General features: G+C 46.3%; 1 protein-coding gene and 1 long non-coding RNA gene across 5 annotated transcripts in view; one reads left to right on the top strand and one right to left on the bottom strand.

The window, feature by feature from the left end:
* LOC139054912 (uncharacterized) overlaps window positions 1-21,994 on the top strand; it is a 152,061-nt gene that overhangs the window by 84,764 nt on the left and 45,303 nt on the right. The window lies entirely within an intron of this gene.
* LOC135908127 (very long-chain specific acyl-CoA dehydrogenase, mitochondrial-like) overlaps window positions 1-21,994 on the bottom strand; it is a 460,653-nt gene that overhangs the window by 18,740 nt on the left and 419,919 nt on the right. For all 4 annotated transcript variants that reach the window (XM_065439879.2, XM_065439881.2, XM_065439880.2 and 1 more), the window contains one exon: window positions 18,204-18,458. In XM_065439879.2, the coding sequence (XP_065295951.1) occupies window positions 18,204-18,458 (255 nt within the window). The remainder of the gene's footprint in view (window positions 1-18,203; window positions 18,459-21,994) is intronic.

The raw sequence follows: 21,994 nt of genomic DNA on the forward strand, positions 1-21,994 counted from the left end.
GAAAGGAAGATCCCCTGAAGCTCCTCTCGTAGGACTGCCCGAATGGTATGGTCTCGCGCAGGTCGTCAGTGGCCACTGATTGAACGCCGGCGTAGCTTGTTGCCTTGGTGCGTCGGTCGAATTGCCGGTTCCGCAATTCCAGTGTCTTCTCAATGTTCGTCGCCTCACGAAGAAACTCGTCGACGGTCTTCGGTGGGCTTCTTACCATTCCGGCGAAAAGTTCCTCCTTTACACCACGCATCAGTAGGCGGACTTTCTTCTCCTCTGACTTGTCTGGGTCGGCGTGGCGGAACAGACGGGTCATATTCTCAGTGAAGACGGCGATCGTCTCATTCGGTAGCTGCGCTCTGGTCTCCAGTAGAGCTTGGGCTCCCTCTTTTCGCACGACGCTTGTAAATGTTTGCAGGAAGCCACTTCAGAACAGGTCCCACGTCGTCAAGGTGGCTTCTTGATTCTCGAACCACGTCCTGGTGGCGTCCTCCAATGCAAAATAGACATCTTGCAGCTTGTCGTCGCTTGCCCAGCTGTTAAACGTAGCGACCCTCTCATACGTTTCCAGCCAGCTTTCCGGGTCCTCAAATAACCGCGGAACGTCGGTGGTTCCCTGGGCTGCTGGGGGATGCTGGGGCTGCCATTGGGGTTGCCTTGGCCACAGTCTTCTTGGTCTTCTCAGGTAGAAGTCCATGCTCCGGGGGCAGCCGTTGAAGACGGCGGCTTGCTCGATGGTCCGGGACTACGTTTGTGTTACGTTGGTCCGGGCTTGAATTACGGCTTGTCGGGGGCGTCCGGTACATGAACGTAAAGCACCTCCACCAGATGTCACGTGGTGGTGACATTGAAGAACACAGTAGCAATACGCAGTACTGTGAAAGACAAAACTAACTTTTATTGGACGAACCTGTGCCCACAAAAACAGGCTACAATTATAGCAGAACAATAGCGGCGAACACGCTCGGCGATCGTCGAAAATCTGATCAGCGGGTCAAGCGCGTCGGCTTTTATAGAGCAGTCGTCGAATGTTCCACACTAATCGTTCGGACCCGCATGCCTTCCACAAAGTTCCACACCATTCGCGTCAGGTGATGAAATCAGATAACATAACGTTCGGCGACAAGAGACAGCAGATAGAAGCATCGATAACTTTCCAGAAACTTCGGATACATGCAGGCGCGTCCCACGCTGTGTGATTACATTTGTTAGGCTGCGAAACGTGGTTGCCCGATAAAGATAAGTACACGTGTCAATATCAACACAAAATATTTGTTTATCACTTTACAGTCACCTAGAAATATTATGGTCATTTTTTTCGACATAGGTACTTCAAAAGAATTGGAATCTGCCATAAAAAAAAATGGCTGTGGCTTAGGTAAGGTTAAGCCCAGGATGCGAAGCATACTAGCCTTTATTTTAGTTGTTGAACCACTGTTTAGCCTAGGTGAACTGCTGTTGCTTGGCTATATTTGGTTCGGCTAGACGAAGAAACAACTCATGCGTTACTCTGCTCCGCCTTGGACGGCCCGCATTGGACGCGGTGAGCGTCGAGCAACGCAGCGTTCGGCGCGGCAACGAAATGTGCGCCTGAGCAAGCGACGCACGCCTGAGCCTTAGAAACAGCTCGTTTCTAAGGCAACACCGCATTCACTAGAGGCGCTTTTGTACCGCTTTGAAGCATCGTAGTCGTGGCTCAGTGGTAGCGTCTCCGTCTCACACTCCGGAGACCCTGGTTCGATTCCCACCCAGCCCATCTTGCAAGAGTTGAGCCGAAGCCACTTCTCCTCTGTCGTGACGTCACGGTGTCATGTGGTATTCAAGGCAACACCACCGCGCCTGAGGAGCTGGGTTGAGCCCTCGTAATATGCTTCGCATAAAAAATCGACCCTGGACAGTCGCATATGGCGAAAAAAAACCGACCCTCAAAAGGTTAAACCTCAATATAACGAAGTAGGTAAAATCGGCAATTTGCTTCGTTATATCAAAATTTCGTATTCAAATTCGACCTTCTATGCAAATAACTACAGTCACCGATAGATTTTTCTTACATGGAAAAACGCCGCAGAATTTTCCGAGCTATCGGGCAATTGAAAAAAAGCCAGTTTGAATTAGAAAACAATTCATTTTGATGAATTTGGGAGTCTGCAACGAATGACACGGTTTCATGCCACGTCGACGATTTCTCCACATAGGCGGTACGAATTAGGCGAAGCCAGCCACGCTTTCGCATGCACTCTGCCCCTGCAGCTGATAGCTTCAACGACAATGGGACGACGCTATCATGAAAAGCGCTGGAAGCGGGGAGGGAATGCTTCTTCTGCCTCTCACTTCAGCGGGTCACCGAAACTCAAGATGACGCAACCGTCAATAATAAACACGTGAGAACAGCTTACATGAGGCAACGCTGTCTCGGCACGGCCGCTCTTTGCCCACACGGCACATTACCTCTAAAGCAGGGTGGCGGCTTTGTATGTGCTCAGCCCCACTTACAGCATGGGCCGAGACGCGCGCCAGAAATCGAGGCGCGCATCAACTTACCCCCGCCCTCCCTCCGCCCAACCCTTGCTTGATCGTGTTACCATGAGCTCGCAGCCCTCCCCTCTTTCTCTTTACTCGCGTGGGGAGGCAGCACTTGTGCGTGAAGCCACCACACCATCTTTCTCAACCTCGCACACTTTTACTCGTATCAATAGCACAAGGTGTGCAGGACGCGATAGGATCTTATTGCACTTGGACTTTACAGAGAAAATGGTGCAATAGCAGTTCGGCAGTGGTGCGACAGTGTCACGCGCATTGACTTTCCTGCTTTTTGCAGCTTGACTACGCGGTGGCTGGGGGCTGCATCGAAAGCTTGTTGTCAGCGCTGGACAAGACTGCACTGCCAAGGGGTGGATCCTAATCTGCCAAGAAAGAAATTGTCATCGCCGACTATCAGCCTGGACCTGCTACCGAGCATGCGCCGACATCACCCCCACCTGGATCAACTATAAAAGAACCCTGCTACGGCCGTAGACGCTCAGTTCGGCAGTGGTGCGACAGTGTCACGCGCATTGACTTTCCTGCTTTTTGCAGCTTGACTACGCGGTGGCTGGGGGCTGCATCGAAAGCTTGTTGTCAGCGCTGGACAAGACTGCACTGCCAAGGGGTGGATCCTAATCTGCCAAGAAAGAAATTGTCATCGCCGACTATCAGCCTGGACCTGCTACCGAGCATGAGCCGACATCACCCCCACCTGGATCAACTATAAAAGAACCCTGCTACGGCTGTAGACGCTCAGTTCGGCAGTGGTGCGACAGTGTCACGCGCATTGACTTTCCTGCTTTTTGCAGGTAAGCAAAGTTTTCTGTACGTGTTTTTCACGCCTATTTCCTTCCGCACCGCTGCCGAACACAGCTATTGTACTGGTCGTTGCTTATTTTTGTTTGTGTTACCAGTTTTCAGGTGTGTTACCAGGTTCCCTTTTTAAGAAATGCCGCCCTCGAAGGGAAAGCGTGAGGATACAGACGACCTCGACAGTTCACGACAAGAGTTGTCTAGTTTCAGAAAGGAAGTTCTTGCTGAATTCAAAGCGCTCAAGAAAAGTGTTCAGTATTGTAGCGATACCTGTGATACAGTGGCTGAATGTCACAGAGAAGTCAAAGAACTGATGAAATAAATTAAGTCACTGAAGACTAGCAACCAAGCTCTTCAGGAGGAAAACCGCAGGTTAACTGACCGAATCGAAGACCTCGAACGCTATTCTCGAACAAACATTGAAATTAAAGGCTTCCCTGCAGACTATGAGCCATTTGAAGCCGTCGTGAAGTTGGCTGAGTTTATCGGTGACGCTTTGACCGAAAGTGACATTGATGTTTGTCATCAGGTACCAACCGCAAAGGGAAATGAAAAAAACATTGTCGTGCGGTTCGTGAGGCGAGAAAAGCGTAATGCAGTCCTTGCGAAAGCAAAGAAACTGCGGATCACGACTGCTGTACTAGGGCAAGGGAAAGCGAGTGCCGTGTACGTAAACGAGCATCTCACCCGAAAAAGTAAGCAGATACTTGGCGCTGCAACAGCAAAAAAGAGGCAGGTGGGGTGGAAGCACGTATGGACCAAAGACGGCAAAGTCTTCGCACGTCGAGAAGATGGCTCCCCTGTGCTTCGGCTCATCAGCCTTGATGCCGTACAGCTCATGACAAACAATGCTGAAGAGCCGTGATAAGCCTATCAGAGCAATCTCTTTCAATCCCAAGCTTACATCTTATTTTCTTGTTGCGCCAAGATAGCTGTTGCGCCGAAAAACCTAAAAACACTGCGAATCAAGAACTCCCCAGCCTTCCTTCATCTTAATGCACGATCATTAGAAAATAAGCATGATGATATAGATTTGCTCATTGATTCTACTGATGTTCACTTTGACGCCATAATGGTCTCTGAAACTTGGTATTCACGACAGAACGTTCCGTTTACGCGTACTGGTTATGAAACCTTTGTACTAAACCGTCCGCAACGCCGGGGTGGTGGCGTGTTGCTGTTGGTTAGTCGCGCTCACGACGTGCAAGTTGTGAAGGAATTCTCTGTCTCAAATGATAATTTTGAAATATTAACTGTGCAAAACGGCTCTAGGATTATATCAGTGGTCTACCGGCCTCCTAACGCTCGGTGTCAAGTTTTTCTTGATTTTTTGAGGAAATGTTAGAATTCGTGTCCCAAAACAAATATGTACTATTTCTCAGTGGTGACCTGAACATAGATTTGCTATCTGTTTCCAGCATTAGTAGTGATTTTCAGTCAATTATCACATCTAGTGGATTTAAAAATGTTATAAATGAACCAACCCGCATCACTGATAGAACATCTAGTCTACTTGATCTGTTTATCACAAATGCAGACTGTGAAATTGTGTCAAGTGGAACACTTATGTGCGATATTAGCGATCATTTTCCTGTCTTTGCTTTTATTTCTGATGGAAATGAAGAAAAGCGTGAACGTAGCATGCTTGTGCATACGCAGCATATTACCGATCGTTCCCTTCATGCTTTTCGATGGGAAGTTCAAATTCATGATTGGAGTCATGTTCTATCGTGTACCGACGCAGATAGCATGTACGAAGCGTTCATTGTGGATTTTAACACCATATATAAGAAACATTTTCCAGATATCGTAATCAGAAAATGTAAGAACTCTCCAAAACCTTGGATAAACACTTCCCTTTACAAGCAGATAAATTTGAAAAACCGCATGTACTGGGAATTTGTGAAAACCAAAGACGTTGACAAGTTTAAGGCCTTCAAGGTGTTTAGAAATAAGCTAAACTAAACGCCGCGAAAAAAGAGTATTACCAAGCCTATTTTAACGATGTGGTGAGCAACTCGGCTCTGCTCTGGAAGCGACTAAACAGTCTTATAAAACAGACCAATGATTCTAATGTTAACAGCATGCTTGTGAACGACCGCGTTGTCCGCGGAGATCTTTCAAATGTTTTGAACGATCATTTCATAGCTGTTGGAAAGCCTACAAGTTGCAACAGAACAGGCATACCCTCGATTCATAAAACAGCACAATTTTCTGGTAGTATGGTGTTTTTTCCGACAAGTGAAAATGAAGTTAAAAATGTGTTTTATGGCTTAAAAAATTCCAAATCACGTGATGTAAATGATTTGCAAGTTAGGCCAGTCAAATTTGTTATAGACATAATTGCGCCCATTTTAGTTGAAATCTACAACTTATGCTTAGAAAAGAGCTGCTTTCCGAAGGAAATGCAGATTGCAAAAGTGGTAGCAATCCACAAAGGTGGAAATAAAAATTACCCAAATAATTTTAGGCCGATTTCCATTTTGCCTGTCTTTTCGAAGGGCTTAGAAAAAATCCTGCACAAGCAATTGTATGGTTTCTTAGACAAACGCTCGCTCATCTCGACATCTCAGTATGGTTTTCTCAAAGGCAAATCAACGGAATTGGCTTTACTAACACAAAAAGAATTCATAGCTACAGCGTTTGATGCAAAAGAACTAGTCTTAGGTATATATTTAGATTTCACGAAAGCATTCGATACTGTTCATCATATTACACTTTTAGCTAAGCTTGAACAACACGGAGTACGTGGTCACGCAAACGAGCTTTTGTCTTCGTATCTGCAACATCGGTGTCAGTACGTTTGCCATAATCATTCAAACTCAAAAATAAAGGCCATCCCACATGGTGTGCCACAAGGGAGCATTCTCGGACCACTTCTTTTCATTGTTTACATGAATGATCTTTTTTCGACCGCTGAAAGCATCAAATGGATAGGCTATGCAGACGATACCACCATTTTTTTCAGGGGCACAAATCAGGACACTCTCGTCAATTATGCAAACATTGTGCTCCGGGATATCGCAAATTGGTGTGGTAGAAACTATTTAACAATTAATGCTAAAAAAACGCAAGCGATCATGTTTCGCCCAAAGCATAAGGCCCTAAATCTTGAAGACAGGCTGTATTTAAAAAGTGAGGAAATTAAAATTTTAACGAGGTTAAAACACTAGGAGTTATATTTTCAGAAAATCTGATTTGGAACAAACATGTGGAATCTCTTTGCGGAAAGCTAAACAGAATAACGGGACTGTTGCATAGACACCGACATGTCTTGCCTACCACTGTGAAACGAACTGTATATAACTCACTTTTTCTTTCTACACTAAATTACTGTCACCTGGTCTGGGCAACGACATCAAAACAAAACATCGCTAAAGTAAAATTATGTCAAAAACGAGCAATTCGTGCTGTAGCTAATCTTTCCTCCAAAGAACACACGTCTAAATATTTTAACGAATACAAAATAATGCCGGTTGAATTCATTTATTCATTTCGTCTAGCATGCCTGTACAGAACAACGTTGAGAAGGGGAAATGTTGATTATGTAAACTTGTTTAACCTGAATCGTCGCGAAATTCCCTATAACACGAGACATACCGACATTTGGTTAACAAGCTTTTGTCGTACTAATTATGGACATCAATCTATGTCCTACCGCATAGCTGATCTACTAAATACCCTAACTACAAGTGGATTAAACCCGGATACTATGTCTCCTCGTTCTTTTTTCACTTACTTCCTCTCGAAAAATCCCGCTGTGTGATTTCTGTACTTGTATTGGATTATTGTATACATATTAGTACGTAGGTTTGTATTGGTATACATTAGTATCAGTGTATGTATATGTGTATGTATGCACATATGCTTATGTTGTCTATTTATATCGAGTTTGATACATCTGATGTATTCAATCTTTGTTCATTTTTTAACTGTATTCACAGCTTATTTTTCTGAAATTATTTCGTATGTAATTCTATTTTCTTCAATTTCTTTTGTTGTTCTGCAGAAGAAAAAAAAATACTGCCTGCACGTCCATGTTACCTTTTTTTTTCACATTGCCTGTTAAGTGCCTTGACTTATGTACCTATACTACTGCTGCACACTGTCGAATTGTACCACAGGGGGCCGGGCTTAGTCAAGCTGCAGTAATGCAGCTTTTTCCCGCCACCCCCTTTCTCTTAGTTGAGAGATGAAATAAAACTTTGAAAACTTTGAAAAAAAAAAACTCCACTTCGGTGGCAACTCTCGTCGCGTTGTGCGCAATTTACGAGGTGCGTTGGCAAGGAGTTGCTTGTAATTCAATAATTTGGCCATCTGCGTCCGCAGAAGTTTCCATTTATTGTTTCAGCAATCCTTTGCTGTGGAAGCGAAATTTCGTTATACTGAAATCGCATACAAACACACTTCGCCATATAGTTGAACCCACTTGTTATAACCGATAATTGTTATAAGCGGATTGCATGAAAAAATATAAATATGGGGATGGCATAGCTGTTGTGAGAAAATTATAATGGCGAGTAGGCCAGTGCCTCTCCCCACCACCTTCCTCCATCTGGCTGTTGATTGTGTTCACTCGTTTAATTGCTTCCTGGGTGCTCCGATCGTGTGTAACAAGCCGCGGCTATTGGTGTTAAAGAATGGCACTGCTATAACAACTGCAAAGAGGGGTCATGGGTGGCAAGCGATATGCAAGCACCACCAAGGCATCGCTTTGGTGGCCCCAAAACGGGCCTTTTAAATATTGCAAGAAGGCTGCCGCAGCTGCCCGTCAGCTTTAGAAATCCAGAAGAAACGCTGAGGCAAGATCGCCACAAGCTTCTCGCCATGTACTTCTCACTGGCTTGCATGAGAAAACCCTACGTCCATCAGCCTTGGATGCTTTACATGAAGCTTGGTGACATCCTTCTGTAAGGTATCCACGTGCTCCACGTAGTGCAGTGGAAGGTTCCTCACGAAAACGAAGTCCCAGAGGGACTAAATCATCTGCCGGCCCTCCTGTGAGGGCAGCGTTGAGGCAGCCTGCCCTACCGCGTCATTGGTGCCGTCATCGCCATCGCTATCTGATACAAGCACGTTCGCGACGATCACCTCATCGGTTAGAAGCACTTAGTTTCTAAATCTGTAGCTGCGCGCTTTCTTTTCACTGGCAATGTCGTGAATTACCGATGATCAGCGGGTGGATCAGCCATCTTCCGTTTTGGTAGAAAGTCAAACGATGCTGAGAAACCGCATGACTAGGAATGATTTTGATGCAACCAACAAAGATGAATGCGAGTGAGTAAGCTGTTTGCAGAACTGCGATGAATGAGGAGCCAGCGAGCAACATGTGAGCAACCTGGGAGTAGCACAGTTGGTGCGGTCCATTCGTGTTTCAGAGAGTGGGGTGGCATAGAGCTATGGGTGCAGGCCATTCGTTTTCGGAGGGGTTGAAGGGTGACGGGAGCGAGGCGTGCGGAGATGGCTGGAAAATGAGTGCGCGGCAGCTGGTGGAGCAGCGGCCCGTCGTGCAGTGGCTCGCATTTCTCGTTTCCTTTATTTTTCAGGGGTGTGCGAATGCCGAATAGTAGGTCTCGAATCAAATACCAAATCGAATGACGAAAAAGAAGCCAGATATTGAATCGAATATTGAATAACAAAATCATTTAATAGACGCTTGAATATTTACAAATTCTCATGAAAGAAAGGTAGCTGTTGTACGTGAAGTGGGATCAACTTTTCCCTCCAGACCGTAACAATATTGCCAGCTGTCGAAAACAACTTTTTGCTTGGTACACTTATTGCTGGAATGCCCATGTATTTCATGGCCATCTTGCACAGTCCTGGGAAGTGTTTATTGCTGTTTCTTTCCAGAATGCTTGAGGGTCTTGGTGCTTAATGTAAGTGGGCTCTCGAACGTACCGCTGAAACTCCTCGATGTTGGCTGTTTTGGAGGAGTGTGTTCTTTCTGATGACACTGCCAGCTTCTCACTGCTGTCCCAGATACTGCTGGAGTGTTCCTTGTGAGCTATACATGTTGACGCTTCAGTACAGTAACTTGATGCTTCTCCTGGAGAGTTCTGCAACTCAGTTCGTGCAAGCTCCAAGAGCCTTGTTTCCTGGAACATTTGAGCACAGAAGAGGTGCTTAAACCTTGGGTCATAGGCGGTTGCCAACACATATTCCTTTTACTCGTCCCCTGAAAACCTTGTCCTCATGCTTTTTAGCAAGATTCTTGCAAACTCTGAGGTGTCATCATCGGCTGCAACGCAGTCTTTCAGGACCATTTGTGTTCCACAAAGCCACAAAGAAAGGGTACTACTAACGACAACGTTGCATGCTTCTGGCCACTAAAATCTTTGGTTGCCAATGTGTTTGGTTCAAGAACTTTGACGAGCCCAGTCACTGCTTTTCACTCGTGTCGTGTCAAGTCGGGAACACTTGTCTCAGAGGTGGCAAGCTCTAAACAGACGGCTCCTTTCAGCTGAACAATACGCGAAAGCATGTCATGCTCACTGTTGCATCTTGTTTCCACGTCTCGAACAAGTACCAAAACTGAGAGCTCCATCTGTTGCTGGCAATACTGCAGTCTTGCCGCAGCTTGGGCACCGTGTTTGTAATGACCAACAATTGCGCGACACTTCTTGAGAATGGCAGGAATTCCTGCTGTTTTTTCCCTGGCATCTTTTATAGCTAGTTGCAGTGTATGGCCCATACACTGCACTGGGACGCAAGAAATGCCTCTAAGGGCTGCACGGAAGTTTCATGCATTGTCCGTCACCACATAGATTGGCACATCCTGCAGTGGAAGCTCCCAGTTATCCATCATTGCTTGCAGGTGCTCCAGGATGTTGCAAGAAGTGTGGCTCTCGGTCACACTCCGGTTGTCTAATGCAAAGCTTCTCATCTCAAAGTTGGAGGTTAAGCAGGGGCAGGTGAGGATGATGTAGTTGTGATTAGGCCTTGGTGTCCACAAGTCACTTGTAAACAAGATCGATTCTATGCGTTCCTGGAAGTTTGCATGTATTCTCTCCTTGACAACCAAGACTGTGTCTGTGTACAACTCCGGGATGATTGTCCTCGAAAAGGTTGTCCGGCTGGGTATCTTGTACAATGGCTCCATGTGATTTATCAGCTGTTTGCAACCTCGATTTTTGCCACAGATGTAAGACTGAAGGTAGACAGCAAGCATTAGGGCAATCTTGGTGGTTATTGCCGTTCTCTCGTGCTGCGATAGGTCCTTGCCCGACTTCAGTGCACTTTTGATGAGTAGCTGTGCACCGCCTGATCTTCCTTGCTTCCCGCTGTCTCTCAAAAACACACTGTGCAAAGAAAAATGCTTGTTCTTGAGATGGTTTCGCAAGTGGCATCGTCGTACTCGATGACATTCGAAGTTTCGTATCACAGCGTTTGCACATTGCCTCTTGGGCCGAGTTCTTTATGAAGTGTTTGCAAAAACACTTTTCGTTTGTTCAGTCATGTCGCCCCCGACCGAGAGCAGGATCATCTGACAGACAACGCAGATGAAATCTGGGAGCAGAACACATCGGCTTGGTTCAGGTAACGAGGGCCTTGATGGTTTCGGATCGCCCGGCGAAACGGTGCCAACAGCCAACGACGCGGAGCGCGCATGGGAAACGGAGGACGAGAAACTGGCACCGCCTCTATGACGCTTGCAAAAGTAGGAGAGATATTTGTTGGCTCTGCAGCCGAGAGGTGGCACGACTGCTGCTCGCGCCAGCCATGCAGTGAAGCGACGCAGCACACTGCCCGTGGTGCGCGGTTTTGCGATTCACAATGATGCGCTTTCATTTTGTGCTCGGGAATTGCAGTCTCAGATCCCTCTCAAGCGTGTCTGCAAGTTTTGCTTGTGAAGGAAATGACGCATGGTGCAGCCTGTGCGAGCGGTGCAAACAAATGGGTGTTTTAGTTGAGTTTCACGGTTTGGCTCTGTCAAGATCAGACTTGTGTGCTATCAGGTTCGTGACATTCAAACTTTGCGTATTTAGAGTCTGTGCGCTAGACCATAATGGAAGAGTAGAACTGAAATCTGTTTCGCATATTACCCGCCAAATAGGCTCGCCGAATATATTGAATACTTGAGTAACTGAATAGTTAAGATTCCATTCGCGAATCAAACTATTCTAGAAGTTACAATTTGATTTGTATTCATATATTCGAGTATACGCACACCCCAACTTTTTTTCTTTTCAAGGATTTCACATTTCACTACTTTCGGCTCGGACACCCAGCAGCCAGGCTTCATCGTTATAACCAATAATGCAGCATCGGGGCATTGTAGTAAGTGGGTCATCGAGGTATGGTCAGATGACCTTCGTGAGCTCCATGGTGAGCAACCGCACCTTCGTCGGTTGCAGCTTTTAGTTTTCCGGATATGGGCCGACGGACCAGCCCCAGGCTGGGCCAGTATGTTATTGGCGCTGTAAAAAAGGGTAACGTCCAGGTTTCGGCGAACGGGAAGGTCATTGGGGATTAAACTGGGTGGCTGCGATGTAGTCGACGATATCACATGGCCGATCACCTTGCTGTGGGTGTGGTGCATTGACGGCGAACCCTCGTAGTCCCAAGTCGCGGCATGGACATCGGCGGTAGACATGGCCGACTTCACCGCAGTGGTAGCAGAGTGGGCAGTGGTTGAAGCGTGCCAAATGTCCATCTGACTCGGGTAGCTGCACTAGGCAACAGGTGGGCGTGCTGGTGGCGGAGGTGGTGGATGACGGAATTGCGGCGTCATGGGGTGCAGGCACAGAGGGGGATCTGGGGAACGGGCGACGGCGGCGTATGTCATAGCTTCTGGCTGGGGATGTGGCACTGGTGGTTGCATTTCAGTAACCCCAAGTGATCGCTGAACCTCTTCTTTGAAGATGTTGGCCATTGAGGCCACTTGAGGCTGCGACCTTGGAAGGAGCTTCTGCAGTTCCTTGCACGACCTCTCTGATGAACTCTCGCAGGTTGTTGCTGCCAAGTGCTTGAACATCGGTGTAGTTGGCAGTCAGCGTTAGGTGGTTATATTGCCTTGTCTGCATACCGAACGTCTTCTGAATGTTTGAGGCCTTGGAAACAAATTGTGCGGCAGTCGTGGGCAGGTTGTGCATCAATCCGGCAAATAGTTGTGGTTTCACACCCTGCATCAAGAACCGAACTTTCTTTTCCTCAGACATGTTGGGGTCAGCGTGGCGGAAGAAGCAAGTCATCTCCTCTGTAAAGATCACAATGTTCTTGATCAGCAGCTGCATGCAGGTTTCCAGTAGAGCCTGGGCTTGCTTCTTGTGCAGGATGTTCGTGAACGTCTGCAGGAAGCCCTTGCGGAACAGGTCTTTAGTCAGGGTCGATTCCCGGTTCACAAACCATGTCCTGGCGTCGTCTTCTAAGGTGAAGTACGCATGCCGCAGCTTGTCGTTGGAGTTCCAGTTGTTGAATTCAGCGACCCTTTTGTATGTTTCCAGCCAGTTTTCCAGGTTTTTAAATGATCCACAGAAGGCTGGTGGCTCCCTGGGCTGTTACAGCATGATGGGGGACGCTGGGTCTGCTATTGGGGTTGTAGACTTGGCCACAATCTTCTTGGTTGTCTCAGGTACAAGTCCAAATTCCGGGAGCAGGTTTTGCAGCCTGTGGCTTGCTCGATGGTTCAGGATGGCATTGGCGTTGCATCACGGTCTGGGCTTGGATCACGGCTTGTCAGTGGTGTCGGGTAGATGAACCCAAAGCACCTCCACCAGATGTCACACACTGGCGATGGCCAAGAGCACAGTAGCAAAACTGTAAATGGGGAAACTAACTTTTTATTGGGCGAACCCGTGGCCAGGAAACCAGGTTACACTGAAAGCACAATGACAGGAGCAAACACAGTCGGCGAAAATCTGATCTTTCAGCTCAAGTGTGTCAGCCCTCATCTGTAAAACAAAAATGTTACCGTTTCCTTTTTTGTAATGAATAAACATGATTTGATTTGATTTTACATAGGTCACCTGAGGTTCCAGAGTAACCGCTGGTGGCCGCGGGTCTTCCAGTAAGTACTACACTATTCTTTTCGCGCAGCAACAACAAAGAATGGACAGAACCATCTATAACATTAGAGAAACTTCCGATATGTGCATGTGCGTCCTGCACTGTGATAACGTTTAACATTTGTTAGCCGGTGAACAGCAGGCACCAGAAAAGGATAAACAAGCACACATGTCAATATTGCGACTATGTGACCCAGCTGCTGTGCTTGCCTGCCGGTTGAAGGGCAGAATTCTTAGGCTCACGTTTAGATGCAGTTCATAAAATGTGCGGCCAAGTAATTTGGGAGGCCTTTATGTCTGAAGAATAGACTGAATTATGAGGGTCGCTGCAATGGAAAACTACAAATTGATTGCCTTCCACAACAGCTGGAATGTGGCCACTGTGGCCGACATTCGCTACCGTGACCCTGAGCTCTCCCAAGTGCCAGAATGCAGTGAACTGCATCAGCAGGTGGAGTCATTCGAGAAGAGTTTATCGTTTACTGTACATCTCTGGTTTCTCTGGTTTGGCTGCGTTTCTCAACCAGTGTTCCATCGATTCACATTGTGCAGTGTAGCAGCTGTGCAGCTCGTGGCCCTTGGAAACCGAGGAGAAAAGTGCAGCTATGAACACGGTGTCATTTGCTGCAGGTGCTGAAGCTGTTTCAACAAATACACGCGTGATCAAAGTAGACTTCCCTTATTTAGATTTTTTGGTTAATTTGATCCGAATGAATGGTCCTGGCCAGTGCCCAAACATTTCTATGGGCTCAAACCTCCATTATTTCGATCTCAAAATTGGCCTTCGCCGGATAATTCGAACTTGACTGGTCAGCTTTGCCGCAATACAGCCGTGTTATGCAGTGAGGTATGCAAAGAATGGAAAGGGGCCACTGTCATGGGGCACAGTACGCATTCCCTAAATATACAGGTGCGCATGCACCATCTCTGGTCACAGTATGAGCATCTAGACTAGGCTAATAAGCATACTGGCAGCCATTCAGAGGGCACTCTTGAGCACGTTTCCCACATTGGGCTGATTTGGGGGGGGGGGGAGGTGAGCACTCGCAGTCCACGTCAGCTGGGCCTGCCTGTCCATGGCGTGCTCCTTTTGTGCCGCAAACTAAATGAAATGCTCACTTGGGCGGCTTCGTGCAAGTGGAGATGATGATGTGTGGTGTTTTATGGCGCAAGGGCCAGGTTTGGCCAAGGAGCGCCATGACAAGTGGTAATGTTGATGATGATGCTTGGTGCTTAATGGCGCAAGGGTCAGGTGTGGCCAAAGAGCGCCATGCTGATGTTAATGAGTTCGCAGTGGACAGATGGGTTCTGTGATCTTAATGTGCCTTGGCTGTAAAGGGGCCTAAAAGAGTTGATCCAAATTCCATAAAATGTAGGAGTAATAAAATAACGGGAATGACTATTGGGAAAGACGTAATTAAACCAACTAACAAATGCTGTTACGCATATGACCAGAGATATTAATGATTTTGCTCTGAACGAGCTTCGTGAACTAATCGAAGGTACTAACTGGGGATCTATATACGAGATATCTGGAGTTAATACAGCATATTCTGAGTTGATATTTTCTTAACCCAATATAACGCAGCTTTAACACAAATAGAGAGAAAAACTAATGTTAAGAAGTTTAAGAAGCCTTGGACGAACAAATCACTTTACGCAAGGATAAGAAAGAAAAATAAAATGTATCATGAGTTCCTCCATAGCAGAGATCTAGCTCTGCTTTGTCAATTTAAACAATTCAGAAATAAACTTAACTAAGACTTAAAAAATGCTAAATCTAATTATTATATAAGTCATTTTTCTCGTATTCAAAATGATAGTCGTAAGGTTTGGCAAGAGGTTAATAACTTGAAGAATAAAACAAAATGCACACAACTTAGTGAAATAATTACAACTAATGGTAAATTAACGGGCCGTGAGCTATCAAACGCCCTGAATGACTACTTTATTAATGTCGGTTCACCAAATCTTTCTACGCATACTCCGGTTGATAGTTTTATGGACCTCACCACTCCATTACTGAATTCTATAGCACTCGCACCAGCAACCCCTCAAGAAGTAGCTACTGTACATTAATATTATCTTTAAAGAATGATGTATCCGCTGGATATGATGATATAAAAGTAATTCCCCTGAAGTATGTATGCAACGTTATATGCGATGTCTTGTCACACATTATAAACCTTATGTTGTCAACAGGTGTTGTTCCGGACAAATTAAAATTGGCCCGAGTGGTTCAAATATATAAAGGTGGTGACATAAATAAACTGCCTAATTACCGACCTATTTCGGTATTACCTGTTCTATCAAAAATTTTTGAATGCGTTATTAATTCAAGGATGGCCAATTTTCTCCATAAATACAATGTCATTGCTGATTCACAGTATGGGTTTATAAAAAATAGGTCCACGGAACAAGCGCTATTAGTTGTTAAAGACAAAATAATAGATAACATTGAAGGTAAAAAATATACACTTGGTCTATTTTTAGATTTTTGCAAGGCCTTTGATTGCGTACATCATGATACCCTCCTTAAGACGCTTTGTGGCTAAGGGGTTCGCGGTATTGCGCTGAACCTGTTGAAAGGTTACCTGTGTAATAGGTCCCAATACGTACGAACAAATAACATCTCCTCCGATACACAGACAATAATGCATGGTGTCCCGCAGCGATCAATACTAGGGCCTTTATTATTCATTACATATATCAATTACCTAGCCGATATATAGAATTCTCCAGATCTGGTAATGTACGCTGACGACACAAATCTTTTCTTTTCCTCCCGCTCATTACTCACCCTCTGAAGTATGGTTAACACTTATTTACTGAAGCATCGTGATTGGTTACACGTAAATAAGCTTAGTTTAAATATAAATAAAACAAAATATATCCTTTTCAAGCCGATCAACACCGTGGAACGTTATTCTATACAGATTTATTATGATAATACACAAATCAGTCAGGTTTCTTCTAAAAAATTCCTTGGTGTGTGGTTTATTGAAAATCTCTCTTGGTCTTTCCATGTCTCAAAACTTGCTTCTGAACTAAGCAAAATTGTTAGTCTGCTCTTTAGGATTTCTAAACTCTTACCTGTTTGGTTAAAGGTGTCCATGTATAACGCACTGTTTTTCTCAAAACTGTCATATTGTAATCTTGTATGGAGTACGACTACTTCAAATTACCATAAACTACTACTGCTACAAAAAAGAGCCTTGCGTGCTATTGAGGGCTATTGCGGCCATGATACCTTGCTGGTTTTATGTGGTTTTATGTGGTTTTATGTGGTGCGCCGCTATTGCGGCGCACCACATAAATTACGTACACAACCCTTGTTTGTTGAACATAGCATACTACAAGATGAACAAGTGTATTATTTACGGCTGTTACAATACATTCATAGAAACAGTTTGTACTCTATTGCTGACAGTACTATAAATTACATCTTTCGTGAGGTAAAACTACGTGTACCACGAACACGCACGAATTATGGTAAACAAAAGCTAAATTTTCAAGTGCCTAACGCCCTCAACAAATTTCCCTTTAGAGATGATTTCTTTTTATCTAAAAATGTGTTCAAGAAAAACATGAAACAACGTTTGATTGAAGGCGAAATTCAAATGTAAGAAAATGCATCTACCGTCTCTGTACACATATGTTTCTTTCTATTTTTGTTGCGGACAAGCAACAATAGTTTGCTGCAGTTCCATGTTTTCGTGTCTTAATTCACCAGCCAAGTACGCATTGCATGTGTACGTGTATAACTTTATGTGCTTGCATATAACCTTGCACATGTTTGTATTTTTGCCGAATTAAGTTTCACTGTGCGCATTGTAGCGTTGTTTTGACATATTTGTCGCACCTTCTATGTATATATATTTTTTTCATTTATATTGTTACTGCCAGCTGTATGGGTGCCGGGACCTCATCAGGCCATACCGCCTTTTGTCCCGGTCCCCTCTTTTCCTTGAAAAGAAGAATAAACTTCACTTCACTTCACGTGTACTATGAACATTAGAAGGCATTGAGAAAGAATGATGCAATATATAAAATATGCGATTATCTAGATGCATAAAATAGTCTAGAGCACTACTGCCTCCCCGGGGCCCTTGAAACCCAAGGGCCTAGAGGCATGTGCTATACAGAGAATCTATCCTAGCGATATCCTCTGGAAAGAGGATGCGCTACGAAATGAATGGGCTTGTAACATGTAGTACAACATCTTTTAAGAAAGCGAGGACTGCTTTGGTCTTAAAAAGCGGTTCTTTACAAAGAAACATAGCCGTATGCAGGGGAATACAATGGCGGTATGCAAACGGGAAATGTTTCCTCCTGTCTCTTTCGGCTTCCCGGCACTCCAGGAAGACATGGAGGACGGTCAGCCGGTCGCCACATTCGTGCACGAGGAGCTCTGCGGTATTACTAGTATCCGAGTATTCCCACACCCGCAGTTATAACGAACTAATTGTAGTACACCTTCAACTTTATTACAGCAAGGTTTAATCGTATTCCAGTTTGTGGGTAATACCGAAACACAAGATTTGGACGGCAGTCACAGATTTTGTGGTGACATCTGGCAATATTCTCAACCACAATGTGTTAGAAACGTTTTTGTGCTGCCACGACTGTTTTCACAGGAGAAAAAGAAAAGCCACTGTGCGTTAACACTCTTTTTGCCAGTGCCTTCCAGCAGCTAACTAGCACATAACCTGTAAATGTAATAAATGGTTTTGTACACTCTGATCTAACTCAGCGTCACAAGGCAGCTGTACAAACACGTTGAAACATTCTATGGTTGTTCCAAATTGGTGCCACGTATGCTCTAGGCGCCTGTTTTGTCAGGAAGACCAAGCCAGTGCTGCTGTGCCTCACCAATGATGTCCCGGCCGTACTTGATGAGTAGATGCTCGACAGCCCCACCACAGAGCTCGATGCAGCGTGACACAAGTGCAGTGGGGCCGGCGAGACGTGCGTGGACGTGCTGCTGTAGGGTTGGTGCTGCTGAGCCAAGGCCCACGGCGCGCCGCACTCTCTTAGAGCCCTGGTCAAACAGGAGGCCCAGGTGCGCAGCCGGATTGCGCAAGGCACGTCGCAGCTCCCGCAGGTGCCCACCCGCGTACTGCAGCCCTGCACACACACGTTTGGGATTCACGGATGCAGCCAAAAATTTTCTACAAAATAACACTTACTGCAGTCATTGTGCAAGCTTGTTGCATCTAAGATTTTTATAAGATCACTGCTGTAATGAGACCTCGAGGAAGCATTCATGGTCAGTTAAATGACTAGGATGCAAAAGAGGCTCTTCTCAAAAGGGCAATCCTTTCGTGGTTCAAGAAATACTAGTTCTCTCAGAGAGCGTGCTCATATAATGAAAGCGGTGCTGTAGTAGTTCATCAACAATAAGTACCCTGTGGTCAGACACCATATGCATGCCTCACCAAGGTACAAAGAAGGCACCTTACCATAACACTGCCAGCTACGGTCTACTGGTGCTTTTTTAAATGCAATTTATGCAGCGACTTGCATGATCCTGTCTTCTCACTCCAGCTTGCCCCTCTACTGAAACAAGCAGCCTTGTTTCACGTAAGAGACGTAAGAAATGTTTGTCACTCTTTGGAACTAGCCTCTCACAAAGAACACTGTTTAGCATGTGGATCAAGGACAAAAACTCAAAATGCGAACTTAGTTTCAAGGTAGAGTAATGCCTCCAAAAGCCACACTCCTTCTAATTACATGTATGACGTAATAGTGCTGCGAAAGCCTGCAAGGTGGAGAGAAGCACATAATTAAGGGAAAATGAGACATCCACCCAATCACAGCAATTGCTACAATGGAAACCCATACTGGTTCCTCGAAAGAAAAGCGTCACAGTTTAAGTAAAATTTGTCCCGGTCCGGTACTCGAACCTGTGACCAACGCCTTTCCGGGGCAGCTGCTCTACCGTCTGAGCTAACCAGGCGGCTAGCACATGGCAGGGCGAAGTCGAATTTGTTAACAACTCGACGCAAAGGTTCGAGTTGTTCCTACTGTAATGATGAAGAAGAGCACAAGAACAAGGCCAGCCAGATCGTCTGTTCCATGCCTGCAGTGCAACCAGTGGGCCAGCCGGATCGCTAGTGCTTTGCACGAGTGTGAGTCATTCAAGCAACCAGCTGTTCCTGCTCTGCGTCACCTGCCTTCTCGGTTACGAACAGATGCTACCATCTGAACTGTTCAGTACACCCCATTACAATTGGGGAAGGTGCGGGGTATTTAAGAACATCTACACTCTAGAACTCCGGTCTCGGACTTGGTCTCACGTCATGCCCAACTCTCCCCTGCTGATGTCACCGCCAACCTCCGCTGCCTGCTCTGGCGCTGTCCCGCAACGCCATCCAGCGGTTTTCAGCAGTACGAATGAACAGGACGTCAATGACTGGTTGTCCACCTACAAACGGGTGAGCTTGCACAATCAATGGGATGATACCGCCAAGTTAAATGCCGTCATCTTCTACCTTGTGGGAGTGGCTCACCTGTGGTTTAGAAGTCACGAAGCCGACTTTCAGCCCTGGTCCACATTCTAGACCAGTTTCGTTGCTGTTTTCGGTCACCCCGCCATCCACAAGTTGCGCATCGAGAAGCGGTTACGTGAGCAAGTGCAACAACTCGGTGAAACATTCGCCTATTATATCGAAGAGGTTCTCGACCTGTGGAAACGTGTGGATGCTTCTACACCCGAAAGTGACAAATTGAAGCACATTTTGAAGGGCATCGCCGATGACATTTTCCAAAGGTTGATCGCCAAGAGTCTGTGCACCGTAGCAGAGCTCATAAACTTGTGCCAAAGCTACGACGACTTGAGGAGGCAGCGCGATTTGACCAGGTGCCCCTCAGTGGCTCACAAGTCCCTCTGTTCCATGACAGCCTTCTCTGATCACTCCCCCTTGCTCACACAAATCGAAGCTTTTGTGCGGGAGGAAGTTGCCACATCCTATATGGTCGCCGCATACCCGCGGCGACCATATAGGATGTGGCATTTGCCCCTCCTTTGGAAAAAAGGCATTGTCCCGATGCACTAGTCTCCTTGGGCTGTGCACAGACGGTGCAAAGTTGAGGTCATGAGGAAAAGTATGGCTTCATACGAAGCACGTGCACAATCTCGGGCAGATGCCGCTGGCGATGTCGGGGACAACTTCATAATTACATCACTGATGCGGCGAAGAACTGTGTATGGGCCGAAGTATCTTCGCAGGAGCTTCTCAGACAGCCCCCGCCGACGAATAGGAGTCCAGACCCACACCTGGTCACCGATATTGTATGTGACGGGTCTGTGTCGGAGATTGTAGTGTCGGGCATCGTATTCCTGTAGTTCTCTGATTCGCCAACGCGCAAGCTGCCTGGCTTCCTCTGCACATTACGTGAATTCCTCGGCGCCAGTCTCATCGTCACCGCACTCGTGTGGCAGCATTGCCTACAACATTGTTGGCACTTCCCAGACGTAAATGAGGTTGAAAGGTGCGACGCGTGTTGTCTCTTGGCGAGCCGTGTTACAGTAAAACCTCGTTAAACCGTACCCGCTTAAACAGTAGTTTCGTTTTAAAAGTAGTAAAGTCAAATCCCCGACTCAGCGGCCATTGAACATAATGTATTTTGTATCCGCATAAACCGTACCACCGTATTGCGTACGCATCGGTTAAGACGTAGCGTTTCAACTTTTCGTCGCGCAAGAACGGCGGTGCACCGTCTCCATCGGGCGGCCCGGCAGAACAACAAGCCTCAGAGATCGGAACAACAGCCTCCAAGCGCCCTGTGCGTTTGCGCGAGAAGCCACATGAACATCAACATCATTTCGACGCTGTGCCAGAGAGCGTAATGGCGTCGTCCAAACGACGACTCGCGTCCTTCCGAAGCTCGGATAAAGAAGACGCCGGGTGCTCAGCATAGAAAAATTAGACATCGTCCGTGCTATCGAACGTGACACGAAGAAGTCGGCGCTGGCACGCAACAAGGATCTGCTGTTGACTACAATGTGTGGCATTTGGAATGCGAAGAAATTGCGCGGCAGCGCTGCTGCGACCGCGAAGACATGTCGGCTACGAGGTTCGACTTTTCGCCATCGTTGCCTGTGTTGTTGCCGAAGTGTCGACTAGCGACAGTGATAAGGACGACACGAAAAGTGACAGCACGGGCGATTCAGGCCCGACAGTGGCATAAGCTGCGCGTTACGTCAGCCTCGTGAATGCAATCGTCGCGACGAGAGCAGCGGCTCGATAATGTAACTCTATTCCAAATGAAAAGTATTCCAAACTCTGGCAGCCGGCAATGAAAAAGGCGCCTCCGGGACTTCTGTAGCACTACTGCGCACGTGCACGGAGAATACGTAACGCGAACGACGAATCTGCCATGCGAGTGTTTGCCGAAAAGAGGGGGCTGGCTGAAAAGCTGGCACGCAGCTTCAGCAAGTTTGAGGCCGCTGTGGTCTTCGTGCTAGGCCGCCGCGGCATCAAGCGAAAATAACACTTTTGTCCCGCGAAGTGAATAAATACTGAATGTTTTTTTCCCCTTCATCGCGCTCTCTCTGGGTTCCGTTTTCGACCGGTAAGTGGGCGATCTCATGCTATTCGGTTTAACAGTACTACCGTTTAGTACAAACTTTTTTAAAACAGGGTTGAAGTGCCTCAGAC

Source organism: Dermacentor albipictus, chromosome 1 (genome assembly GCF_038994185.2).
Source record: "Dermacentor albipictus isolate Rhodes 1998 colony chromosome 1, USDA_Dalb.pri_finalv2, whole genome shotgun sequence".
Classification (NCBI taxonomy): domain Eukaryota; kingdom Metazoa; phylum Arthropoda; class Arachnida; order Ixodida; family Ixodidae; genus Dermacentor; species Dermacentor albipictus.